Below are 12,939 nucleotides of genomic sequence, written 5' to 3'. Positions count from 1 at the left end.
AGTTCCGTCAGTTCTCAGTGTTAATTTGCAGACATTTGAAACATTCAAACACTTGAAACATTGAACTTTGACTTGACTTGATTAGGGTCTGATGCTACTGCTATGTTGCTTGTGTTTCATTTGACAGCTGCTCAAACTACTGCCTCATGAAGCTGCTTTTTGCTTTACAGACCTAAGATTGCAGTAACTGCTACTTGATACATACTCAAGTATATTCACATAGGCAATACAGATTTAACAATCTGACACACCGGCCACAGCCAGACTCCCTAAAATTGTTACTCTAAGACTGTAAATTCACAGAACGTGATCATTGCTTAATAATTCTGCTGTATGTGTAAAGATTTATTGTAAATAAGGGTACTGTATGTACATAGGTTTAAACTGCTCCCATACAATCGTGACTCTGTCTTTGATTTAAAGAGTCATGTCTCTCTCTCTCTCTCTCTCTCTCTCTCTATATATATATATATATATATATATATATATATATATATATATATATATGTGTGTGTGTGTGTGTGTGTGTGTGTGTGTGTGTGTGTGTGTGTGTGTGTGTGTGTGCATATATGTACATGCCCATTTCACCAGAGTTCTAAATTCGCTTTTCATGGATTTAGACACAGAGATTTCAAAATGTGAGGCAACTGCACATAAATCATATTTCCTTCGTACATCAAGCTGTTATAAAGTAGGATTAGCTATAAAATCTACCAGACTAAACTGTGCCATATTCAAAATGAATCCCGAATGAGCCCCCAATATATATGTATTTGTATTTGTATTTTTGTATTTATTTATTTTATTGTCATTGTCAAGAACAATGAAATTGCGTTTGGGGCTTCCATACAACCCCAAAAAAAGAAGAAAATAATAAATACCCCTTAAAACCCAAGTGTACATATTTAACCCAGTGTGACTCCAATGCAATAAGACAATCCTTAGCAATAATGTTCGTAGAAATTCAGACAAAGACCTGAGAAACATGACAAAATACAACAATGCAACCCATTCAATATTATTGTACTGTGAGATATGATATCAGATATGATAGTTATCTATTTAAGAAAGAGGGGGGGGGGGGGGGGGGGCAGGAGGGGGAAGAGAAATTTATTGGATTTGACAGAATTTATTGTTTCCCTGTATTTCAATTCCTCCTGATATGATAAACACCTAGTAATACAAAAGAAATGCAAATTTTACATACATACACACATAAACACAAACATTGGAATTGTGACGTGATGTTGGTCACTGGATGTCAGCAGCCATGCCAAGATCAGCCTGATCCTCAAAGTGGACCTTGAAGTCTCCCTCTTGTTCCTCAAACACAATGACCTAATTTATTTGAGTGTGAAAAAAAAACACAGACAAGTGTTAGAGATTTGTTTGGTTTTTGCAATTATAGTACAAAAATACATTAAGAGTACAGCAGTTTACAAAGCTAGAGCCAGCAGATATTTAGTATAAAGAGTGTGAAGAGGAGGAAACGGCTAACCTGAGTCGCCCAGAAGGTAACAAAATCATCTTACAAGCAAATATGAATGAAACATACAACAAACAACATGTAAATTAGCTATGGTGATCCTAGGCTGGGCTAAGCTATTGGAAGCCTTGGAAAACCTAAACACATTAATATCGTCAGTCTTCTCGTCTAACACTAGATAAGAGAGAGCAAGTAAGCAGTGTTAATTTTGTAGACCAATAATTTTCATCATATTTTTAGTCAACAACCTTTTTTCTGACAAAAACAAGACAATAACTACATAAAAGCTAAAGTCACAGGGACAAAAACTATGATGATGTCTATTGACTCTTTCATCAATGATTAAAACGGGATGAAGATATTATAGAGAGAGAGAGAAATCCAATCAGAACTAATTTAGTTGTGTAGAAAGATGGGACGAGTGGGAGTGATCCAATCAGATGTCCTTGTGCCATCACTTTAGATGCAAACATATGGAAACGGAGAAAATAAGACACATTGTAACCTGTGTGGCACAACTTTCACTATTACAACACTTTAACAACTATTACACTTCATGTTTTAGTCAAACTACAATTTTTACTCTGAGTATTGCTATCAGTCTCAAGTAGTTATGACCAGATGGCTACACAGCCAGATCCATCCCTGGGTGACATCATGGTGGCTGCAACCATCTTTTACATAAGTCTATATTCTGTCTTATACTTTTTTAAGAAATTCTTTGTCATCTATTTCCTATTCTAGCAAACCTTTAAACCAATCATCTTTCTGCCTCCACATAGCATCATCGCCAATGATCGATGAAGCTATGTGGAGGTTTTTTGGAGGACTGCATGCAAGCACGTCTGCTTTGGCTGTGTAGTTAAAGACCTACAAGAAAGGACACAAGCGCTGTACCATTTTGTATTTATGAGAATAAAAAATATTCTAGAACAGAATATTAGCCTAAAAAATTGTGTTGCTCTACTTTTTTATTTAAATTACTTTCAGTTCTTCTGCTGTAATTCTTATATGAAATGATAATCGCTTGCATCCAGGGAAACAATCATACAAAGCCACTATTGCAAAAGCTAACTTAGTATATAAGCAAAAAAAGAAAAGAAATGAAGCAAAACAAAACACAAAGGCTGAAACAGTTTAACAGTAAATCAGGTCACGGTTGTCAGATACAGAAACAAAAGCAATAATTAAAATTCTTAATTAAACTAAGGAGAAAAAAATGTGAAACACATTTACATATTTGAACTTTTGGGATCAACAACTCATTAGAACCAACATTACAAACGCCAACAACAGCTGTTTACAATCATACTGTGACAGCAGATATCAAACTACAAGCTCGTTTTATTAAAATTAGCTGTTCTCCGACCTGAAGGATGCATCCACGGACTCTGGATGTAGCTGTAAGCGGCGCTCACACAGACTAACAAAGTGCTACAATCATCATAATTCATCATTTGCTTCTGAACAGTTATACCTGATTGATTCCACTATTGAGAAAAGGACCTGGGAGGTAGAGAGTCTGCTGGGGGCCAATGGACCAGTAGCGCCCAAGGTTCAACCCATTGATAAACACAACACCTTTCTCCCAGCCCTGCGGATCCCAGACACATACATTTATTAAAACAAATTTAAAAAATAAGTATAAACACACCTGGCTTCTTTATGTATGTTTTTAACATATTTAGATGAGGAAACATTTGACTATTTTAAAAATGCCGCAGACAAAAGATGTTTTATAGTACTTGAAGGACAGCACAAATGGTAATTCTTCAGTGGTTCATTGAATAAGATTACCAACAGATCTCAGATACTTCTGTTTAAAATGAAATAAATTACACCCACAGTATCAGAAGCTCATTTTGCCCCCATTGGCACTCCTTGTAGGAGTTTTGTGTACGTCCACCAGTACCTGCTTTCTAAACTCTCTTCCCTGTAAAATGATTCTCCTTGGTTTAAATGCCCATTCAACATTTCAGTGACACTGAAGGTTTTATTATTTTCAGCCAAGTCATTGCATGACCTTCCATTTCTTCTTTCTGAGCCATTCTTTCACGAATGTGCTTCAGATCATTATCCTTTCAAAAAGGTCCACTTTCAGCTCACTTTTCAGATAAACGGATTCACATTACTGTATATTCAGGCGATGCTGAAGAATGCAAAGCTGAATCAATGCCTGCAAGCTACCCAGCGGTGAACTGGCAGTAATTTGATTTTCTTTACAGTTAATTTTGTTATTTCAAATAATTTGAAGAGCTTTTTATACCCTCTTCCAGACTGAAGACTCACAGGCAGACACTTCAACAGGATAGAGCACAAAAGATCCTAATGACAGACATTTAAAAGTCAGTTTCCACCTGCTACTCCACAAGGAGGTTTCAGTCATCGGAATTCCTTCTTCTAATTTATTGGATTTCAAGGTGTAACAATGTGATTAGTCTTTTCCGTTCATTTAAATGTCATTTACTTATTTTTTAACATAGCTGTTTACTTACTGGCAGCTTCACAAACGTGTCACTTGGATACCCATATGCAAACAGTCTGCCCATGAAAAATCCAGGGAAGCTGGGTGTTTCAGAAAGACTTTTCCAGGGTGCTTGATAAAGACTGAAATAAGGCCACATCAAACACACTATTACAGACAAAAGCAAGTAATATGCAGCGTATTAGATTTAATAAAGTCTACAAACCTATCAAGGAAGCTGGGTTTCATATCCAGGCTGTATATTGTAAAATCTCTCAAGGGGATATTGTTTAATAAAATGTCTCCCACTAGTCCTGCAAAAACACAAATCGAAATTGGCTTGCCCTCTACAAACTGATTGCTTGAGTGATTTAAAAGCAGGCAGAGCGATGAACAGCAAAAATTTCAGTCAGTCACCTTTACGTTGCTTGTCAAGCTCCCTTCCCTGGTGAACTCGTCCACAGTTCTCCACCAATAAACTCAAGGTACGACGTCCCTGTAGGGATCAATCACATTTATGTTTTTTGATCGTTTTAACAGCCAGACAGCTGCCTCGCCAGCATCCATCACACTGAATGAAGCCTTTCTCTTCACTGTTCAACTTGATATCATACCTTACCATCAGGAACCGCCAGCTCCAGACTCTGGCGCTTGAAAAGGCCAATGTAGCTTCTGTCTACAAACACCTGGAGTAAAAAACATTAGTGTCAAATAACTGTAGTAATTTAGTTTAAACTGTGTCCTGCTGGAAGGCACCAGAGCAACGCTCCACCCCTTTTTCTTTGAAGAATGAAATATCCACTTAAGCCGAAGTTTAATTGGTTGGTCCTCACTCTAAGAGCATTTCATGCAATAAAACTGGTAAAGACAGCATGAGTGGTCAAACCTGTCAGTTTAATATCTCAAACCAGATCTACTAATATCTGGGCCAGTGCTAAACCCTCTTTTAGGGCTTACCAAAAAGGCCGAGTGTCAGTGCTGTAGGGCAAATTAGCATGATGATGCATTTACAAAAGTGTGTCCATGGAAGTGGAAAGATCATATGGTGATGCAAACAGTGAGCTATCTTTATATCCAAAGATGCAGTCAGCTTATTTTAGTAATTACCTGACAAGAGGTGTACGAATTAGTGTCTAAAAATAAAGGCCTTTGATGAGGGAGTGCAAAAGAAGCGAATGAGGGTCTGACAAAAATAATACAATTTAAGCTAATGCTGTACACATGGTTCTTTATGAAAACAGTGTGACTATGTAGAGAAATGAAAAGAAGAGGAAGAAGAATCAGGATGATTTTCTTTGGGGGGAACTCATCTGTGAAAGTGCTAAAACTGTGTGAGTTTGAGGACTAAGCCTCAGGTGGACCTCAGGATTTATCCAGAGGAGAGCGGCGTTATGATAAACCATAACCCTGAATTAACCTGAAACCATGGGACCTGCATGATGTGCAGAAGAACACTAAACATTATTTACCAGAGAGATGTTTAGATCTCTATGTATGTGACTAAAAACACTGTTCAGTTCACTACTGTTTGGTTTCAATTAAATAATAGACTGAAAGGGAGTCTGCAAGCATGCAGGTCGAGGACAGGGCCAAGGTTTTAGCAGTGTGCTCAGCTTTGACTGATCCAATTAATGCTTACTTTAATAAATATCTAGCATTATATGTTATATATATATAAACAATGGTAATTTGCACAACTGCAATATCCAGACAGGTCAGGAACTATAATGGAATTACAAGATTTTGTAATCCTTTTTTTATTTGTGGAAAAAACAATGAACTGTCTGAAGATTTTCTGCACACCGTAGGAGCACAAATCTCAGATTTACACAGTGGAATAGTTTGTCATAAAGCAGTCCTCCTCTGGCTCAATCCTGCGCTGCACCTGAGCTGTCAGATATAGCTGTGGCTGACATTAACTTTGAGAAAATTGGTAGAATTTAAAATTCACCAGAGAATATGTGAGGGAGAGAAGCCCATCAAGTGTAGAGACAGAGCGGGCAACTATCCCGCAGGAACAAATGAAAGTGAGAGAGGAAAAAGCTGGAAACGACATCCACGAGCAGAGAGCTGTAAACAATACATAAGAACTTGTGAAGATGGTCAAACAGATGAGTTTAGGTTTATAACTTCAGTGTGACATTTGATCACATTTGTTCAGTTGTTGAATAACGTAAGCAGTTCTGACATCGAACTGAAGTAAGCTGTTGGTAAACAATTCACAACTGAAATATGTGCCTTTAATGGAACTACAAGATTTTGTAATCTTGAGTAACAGTGAGCGAACTGGACAGAGTCACTGTTTCCCAGTGTTTTTGCTCTGCTAAGACCTCAGTCAGGGCTAAAGTGGCAAACTCTAGAGGAAAGTGTATAAAATGTATATTCCCCAACATGTGCTAGCTGACCACTCAGAGGTAGTGTTTGCAGACAAGTCGGCATCTCAGTACAAACTACAGCTGGCCCTGGCAACAGTGACCAAAGCAATCACAGCACTCAGATAACTGGTTACCATGAAGTCACTGATTGTCTTTTTCAGGAATGAATAGCTTATACTTAACAGCTTAACAACTCACAGCCGGCTGCGAAATATTAATTTTCTTATAATGACCAGCAGTTGCCGCGTGGTTGTTAACTTGTCTGTTGGCCTGTGTGACTGATGTAAACTAGGTTAACTGTCCTCTGGCTCCTGCTTATATTTGATCGTTCAAATTTTCAGCAAGAAGGAATCATTTTGTTCTTGCAGGGTTTTTTCTTATTATTTATTTATTTGCTGTTCATTTTATGAACAATATCAAAAATGTTTAATGAATGAGCTATTAGGAGGATATTTTTAACCCTTGGACAGAGTCTGGTTAGCTGTTTTCCCATATTTGCAATTTTTCTATGCTGACTATCTTATGCCACTAGGTTTAAGATAAGATAACCTTTATTAGTCCCACACGTGGAAAATTTGTTTTGTCACAGCAGGAAGTGGACAGTGCAAAAGTTATGACGCAAAAATTAGAATACAATAAGAATAAATACAGTACACAGCTGTACAGAATAGAATAAAATAATATACTATATACAGTAGAATAAAATAGAATAAAAATATACAATAAGATAAAAATAGAATACGAATGCTATATACAACTGAGTAAAAATACAACGATGCCAGAAAAGATTATTGCACTTAGTGTTATTGCACATGTGTGGATGTGTGTGTTTGTTCAGTTAAAGTTCAGTTCATATTTAACAGACATATATCTTTTAGCAGTAAGACATGACTTCCTTGTTTTTAATAAATTTGTTTTCAGCAGCTACAAACACATTATGGAAGCTAAGCAATTAGCTTATGGATAAATATCATGCACATGTATAGTGTGCATTAACTCACCAGGGCACGGTCTCTGACATTGTCCCCTGACTGTAACAGCCCTCCCCTCGTGATGATAGTCTCATACAGAGTGTAGCCATAGGACTGTCCATTTCTGTTGTTCACGGGTAGATTTTCCATGTTTACTGGTTTGGTGGACTTAAATGGCTGCAGAGACAATTGAAACAGTTGAACTGTCTGAAAAGCAAAATTCTTTACATTGCAGGATACGTACGTCACAGATAATCTCACATAAACGTACTCCTTCTGTGAAGCTTAAAGCATCCCATAATGAAAGGTGCTGGTACATAATGGCTGGTTCATAAGCCTCCCTGTAATGCAGGACTGGCATGTCCGGGAGACTGTCAGAGCCTCCTGCTGCACAGAGAGGCAAAGAGGTCAGTAACTGAATAAAATAATGTGCTGCATATCTCGTGTTTTTCTTACTGTTTTTGTATCGGGAAAGTAAATCCCTGAGAAGATGGTACTTTGAAGTGTATTCCCCAGATTCAGACAGAGGAGCGTCATAATCTGCGGAACATCAACAGTGTGCGAAAACTGTCATTTGCTGCCACCTGCTGGGTGTTAAGGTCAACAGTACAGAACACGACATTTTCCAGCTCTCATACGGCAGTTATTAATCACTCAAACGTCTTTGTGAATTTGCATGAGAGTCTATTTGAGACTGAGCACAGTACAAAGGAACCAACCATAGCTGGGGACTAAAGCTCTGTATGAGGGATTGGCGAGTGCTCCGCTCATGAAGCCAAAACTGGATCCTCCGTGGAACATGTACAAGTTGACAGACATGCCTCTCCTCAGAATTTCCCTTACAGTGGATACCATATCTGACAAGAAATGAGACGTGTTCACAGTGTTTAGAAAAATGGATTCATGCAAATACAAATTTTGAATCCCGAAACTCTTCTGACTCATTTTCTTAAATGCTTTAAGTGACTCATTCAAAAGCAGCATGACCCTGACATTTGCATGTCCACTGTGGGCATGTAGCTGCCATTTCTCATGCAAAAATCTACACTGGGGTGAGAAAGAAAGCACATTTACAGCAGTTTAGAGGAACTGGAGATAGAGTAGCACTAGTGAAACAGACAATAACGCTACCCTTTGATTGGTTTTACTCATATATGCATTTCTTTCAAGGGTTAGTAAAGTATTCGTAAAGTAAGAGTATAGATTTCTGTATCCAAATTTCTTTTCACAAGCAGGTTTTCCATGTTTACTGGTTTGGTTGATGTAAACGACTGTTTTTAAAACAAATTTGCTTTAAAGCAGTAATTATAAGACAAAAACCCAACAGATTTCAATTTCCAAATTTGGTTTCTGAAGCAGGAGATTTAGACCGATTTGTATTTCACTGCACAAGCTGCACACAAATGTATAAAAACGAATGAAAGACTAATAAAATAACTACAGGCAATGATTTCCACAATATTTTTCTTTTCATTTTATAAAATATAAGAAGAATTCAATTTGCACAAGACACTTTATGCCTGTTTTTTGCTAATGTAACATCACTATGTAGCATTGGCTTTCAGAGATACTAAGAGAAGGATGTGTACGCTTCTTTTACCACCTCGCTGAATTATGAAGACTCCCTTGAGCGACACTCCATTTTTAGACCACCCAGGCTGATTATGAATAGCAGGGGAGCAACATGCCACTAGCAGCACAGAGAACCCTCCTTACCCTCTGGGGGCAGCACATGGTGGAGCTCTCCCCAGATATCATACCAGCCGGTCCAGTAATCCATCACCATGGTGGGGTTGTTGGGCTGAAAAGCAGCACGCACACAGTCAGCTTGCATCTCCTTACTGTCATCAGTGATGGATACAAGTGATGTGGAAAGGTGAGACTCACCTGGATAGCAGTCAGCTCCTGGATGTTTCTCTGATTTAGCTTCTGAAGCTTCACTGTCCTGAGGGCTACACGAGATTAGGTTAACTCTGTGTGTGCATGTTTATGTTTAGGTGTGTGATTATTAATATACCTCCATCCACACCCCCAGACTTTAACGTTTTGTGCTTGTCTGATGTGAGCAGCAGTTCGCTGATCCCTCTGGATTGCAGAGCCTTTCAAAATAAAACACAAAGGAAGAAGTGAAAATAATCCTATTGATCCGTTCTATCCCATCAAGTTTCATGTGTAGTCACCTCTTTAATGAAAAGCATGTAACTCTGATCCTTTGCAAAGGAGCCATACTCGTTTTCCACTTGCACGGCAATGATTGGACCTCCTTTCTTGAACTAGAAAAACACAAACAAGCATTTTTTTTTTTAATTAAAAAGATTAACAGACTCTGCTTCAGCTGGTATGTTTCCAGCCTGACCTGCAATGGAACCAGTTTTGGTATCAGCTTGTCAAAAAAAGTGTTGACAGCCTGAATGAACCCTGGGTGCGTCGTCCGCAGTCTCATGCTGCTGTCTTGGAGGAGCCAGCTGCAAAGACATAGAAAACATGCTCAGTTAACACTTAACAACAGAGCCACAGTGAGTCTAAAATACTGGACAAAGCTTGAGACACTGAGCAAGCCTTTACTTTAAACAAGATGCGACTCTTCCACCCTGATTTCATTCAGAAAGCAAAAATGGCACTTTGTGCGTTAGATCAAGTAACTCTTGTGCTGTCCGGTTAAATTCACTTAAATACAAATCTATTTACTCAGGACAGGCACTGAACAGACTTGCAGTTTAAACTAACGTCCCTTTTCATACCATATGAATATACACACAAAAAAATTCTGAATTTCTACATAAACCTACATACAGAGAACACCGTGACTACCTCGGCAGTCCTCCTAGGTCCAGCTCAGAGGAAATGTAGGGTCCTGGACGCAAAATCACCCACAGTTCCATCTCGGCTGCAAGACTGATATAGGCTCTGAAATCCAAACAGAAAAGAAAATCAACAAGCAACTTTTTCCTGTGCAAACCCAAAGTTTAGACTCACAGTGAGGCTCCATTTCTTATTGTTTGGTGAGTCTGAAAAGTGCCTGGCAACAACACTGGCAGAGGCAGGACCTCTCTCTTCGCTTATCATCGCTGTGCAGTTAATTGCTCGATAAGCTGCTTTTGTTATGGAGATGCTGCTGTTGTCAGGTGGGACTCTCTGCCTCTAGCATCTCCCCTGAGCACTGAGGACTTAGATGATGAGGAGAAAATGAAGAATATATCCAAAATACCTTAGAGCAGGTAATATTGTTAGAGAAGCTAGGAAGGTGGTGTGAAGGATGCTGTGTGGTGATTAATCATATAAGAACATTCTCCTTACTGTAAATCCAGCTGTGTCTGGAAGCTAAAAACCTCTCTTTCCGGCTGGTGCAGATTCCACGGCACATATCTGCAAGGATGGAGGGCGCCCACAGTTAACATTCAGCAGTGACAGTGCTTGTGATTCTAAACTCAATCACTGGAGCAGTGTTCGTACGTAGTGAGGGTATTAATCCCACAGGCTTTCATCTTCATCAGGCGGTCCCTCCAGTAGGCCCTGGGCACACGGAAATAGTGGATGGATCCCCCAATGATGCGGAAGGGCTCTCCCTCGAGGGTGAACTGGGACGTGTTGGCACACAAGCCGACCTTTCGGCTCATCCTCCTCCCCCTTCCCGACATGCTGGAAGAGGAGTTCCACTCAGTGTGTCACAGTCACTTAATGCCTAACACAGGCTATTGTACTCTAACTGACCACATGACATGCTTGGCAGGAATTTGCAGATGTCTTGAGTTGAGCAGGAGGACATCAGACTTCAGTAAACTCATAAGAGCTTCTTTTACATTTTCTTCATCATCCATTAGTTTCTTATTATTCACTTCCCAAAATAAATAAAGTTTCTTATGACAACCGTCAAACTGTGTGTAATACAATGACACTGTTGTACTGTTATAGAAGCCACACAAACAATATTACTATTGAGACTGTTTGAATTGTGTGTCTGTGAAAACTACATCAAGCTGAATCGTTGCATTGAGGGGAAAACAACAGCCTCTTACTGGAACATACGTAACATTTTAAGAACTTACCCAAGATATCTGTACATGATGAATCCAGCAATGCACAGGCAGATGAGTGCATATTTCCTTTTGTGCACATTTCTTATCCTGAGGACAACCATGGATGGAGAGCGAGATCCCTTCTGGCAACATAAGCAACAGTCGAGTTAAGTTCACAGCAGCATCTGTGTGCAGATGAACGCATGATGCTGGTCTGAACAGTGCACCGCCTCGTGGGAGTGCCTCTGCGCGGAGCCATGGAAATCTAACTCACCTCATTAGCAGCAGGGTTTGTCTTCGGTATTGTTTGGCTTGTAAGAACTACTACACAGCTTCCTTTTTCTTTTCTTCTTTTTTTAGAGCTTTACCAGAAAAAACAACAAACAAAATGAAAACATTTAATCCTGAAAAAGTTTCTTCCATCTTAAAAATAGTGTCTAGTAATCTAAAATATAAAAATAACGAGAAATGCGGCAAGTTATATCATATCTCCAAAGTGTTCATTATTTTATCTTCTTTTGAAACTTGTCTAGATGTGTGGAGCTAATTGCATATTGCTGCCCTTCATTCGTCATTCATAACTCATTCTATGGAGTTGGTCCTTATTTCTACATGTGCTGGGGACCATAACAACCCCACAGTGGTGCCCAGTTCATGTTCTTCACTTGACACATGTTGAAATGGGGTATTTTGCTTTGTTTGCCTCTACTATCCCTACCTTTAAGTGCCATTAGTAGTCCAATAGACTCTACACAGGCCTGTACATTTCTTAACCTCTCCCAGCCACTCACGATCCACCCAGGTTCCCACAAGCTCTGTACCACCACAACACTCATATATGACTTAGCTAGTGGCCAGCAAGCAGCAACTCTTGTAAGTGGGAAATGGCTCTTCGATCCCTTATCTTATGACCCCTGTAAATACTTTCCTGATGCGTTTTTTCAACTTTAGTTGCTACTGCTCTGGTTTCAAGACAGAAAAGATGATTATTTGTGCTCCTCAGCAAAGGAAGACAAACCAGGGTTAGCTGTTAGAGCCACTAGCTACAGCTAATTGTTTCTATTGGTTTCATAGTCGGAATAGCCCTGCACACGTAACTTTGTGGTGGTTAGTGGTCGTGTCGATTTTCAATATGCAGCTGTAGAAGCTGTTAGAGTCACGTGTGTAAACCTGCCCTCATTTTCTTTTTGGTGTGCTCTTTCTCTTCCACTGTGAAAACACACTCACTCATAAAATTTCTCAAACTCTTAATGAGTTTTATTTAGGAAGGTTCCTAAATAATTGTCATGACCTGGAATTATCTGCATGGCCACAAGAGCTGGTGGAATTCTCTAAAAACTAAGGAATGCTGCTTCATTGCTTTCTTTCTTTCCCTTCTTTAGGAAAGTATGCAGTGGATTAATTTATAAAAGAAGATGATGTCTGGCCACAGTTCATATGTTATACACGGACCCACCATCATTACAAAGGTGGAGCAGCTAGACAACACTGCATTTTCAGTTTTAAGCAATATGCTGTTTATGTCTCTGTGATAGAAATGGCTCCTTATCAAGTTATTATAATAAAACTCCCATATTTACATTCCAAATTTATATAAAGTTCTTGGGCGCTTTATTAAAATAATCAA

At 39.0% G+C, this 12,939-nt stretch overlaps 1 protein-coding gene across 2 annotated transcripts; it reads right to left on the bottom strand.

The window, feature by feature from the left end:
• Nucleotides 1–1,251: 1,251 nt before the first annotated feature.
• On the bottom strand, nt 1,252–11,434 carry LOC146623722 (beta-galactosidase-1-like protein 2). 2 transcript variants are annotated; one of them, XM_085363307.1, is made up of 19 exons: nt 11,343–11,434; nt 10,750–10,935; nt 10,594–10,662; nt 10,108–10,203; nt 9,653–9,761; nt 9,477–9,569; nt 9,314–9,395; nt 9,184–9,248; nt 9,013–9,097; nt 8,016–8,153; nt 7,753–7,836; nt 7,568–7,677; nt 7,327–7,473; nt 4,565–4,636; nt 4,368–4,446; nt 4,177–4,264; nt 3,982–4,093; nt 2,964–3,080; nt 1,252–1,338 (listed from the first exon to the last, which is right to left on the bottom strand). In XM_085363307.1, the coding sequence occupies exons 1-19, from the start codon at nt 11,432–11,434 to the stop codon at nt 1,252–1,254; spliced, it is 1,911 nt and encodes a 636-aa protein (XP_085219433.1). The 2 variants fall into 2 exon arrangements, with proteins under 2 accessions (XP_085219433.1, XP_085219432.1); XM_085363306.1 differs by having other exon boundaries at nt 7,568–7,836.
• Nucleotides 11,435–12,939: the final 1,505 nt, after the last annotated feature.

The sequence above is a fragment of the Diplotaxodon limnothrissa genome, linkage group LG10 (assembly GCF_057381915.1).
Source record: "Diplotaxodon limnothrissa isolate DT_005_m linkage group LG10, D_limnothrissa_male_GT1.1, whole genome shotgun sequence".
NCBI classification, from domain to species: Eukaryota; Metazoa; Chordata; class Actinopteri; order Cichliformes; family Cichlidae; genus Diplotaxodon; species Diplotaxodon limnothrissa.
The sequence above is the reverse complement of the archived record's forward strand: the minus strand, read 5'-3'. Positions and strand labels throughout refer to the sequence as shown.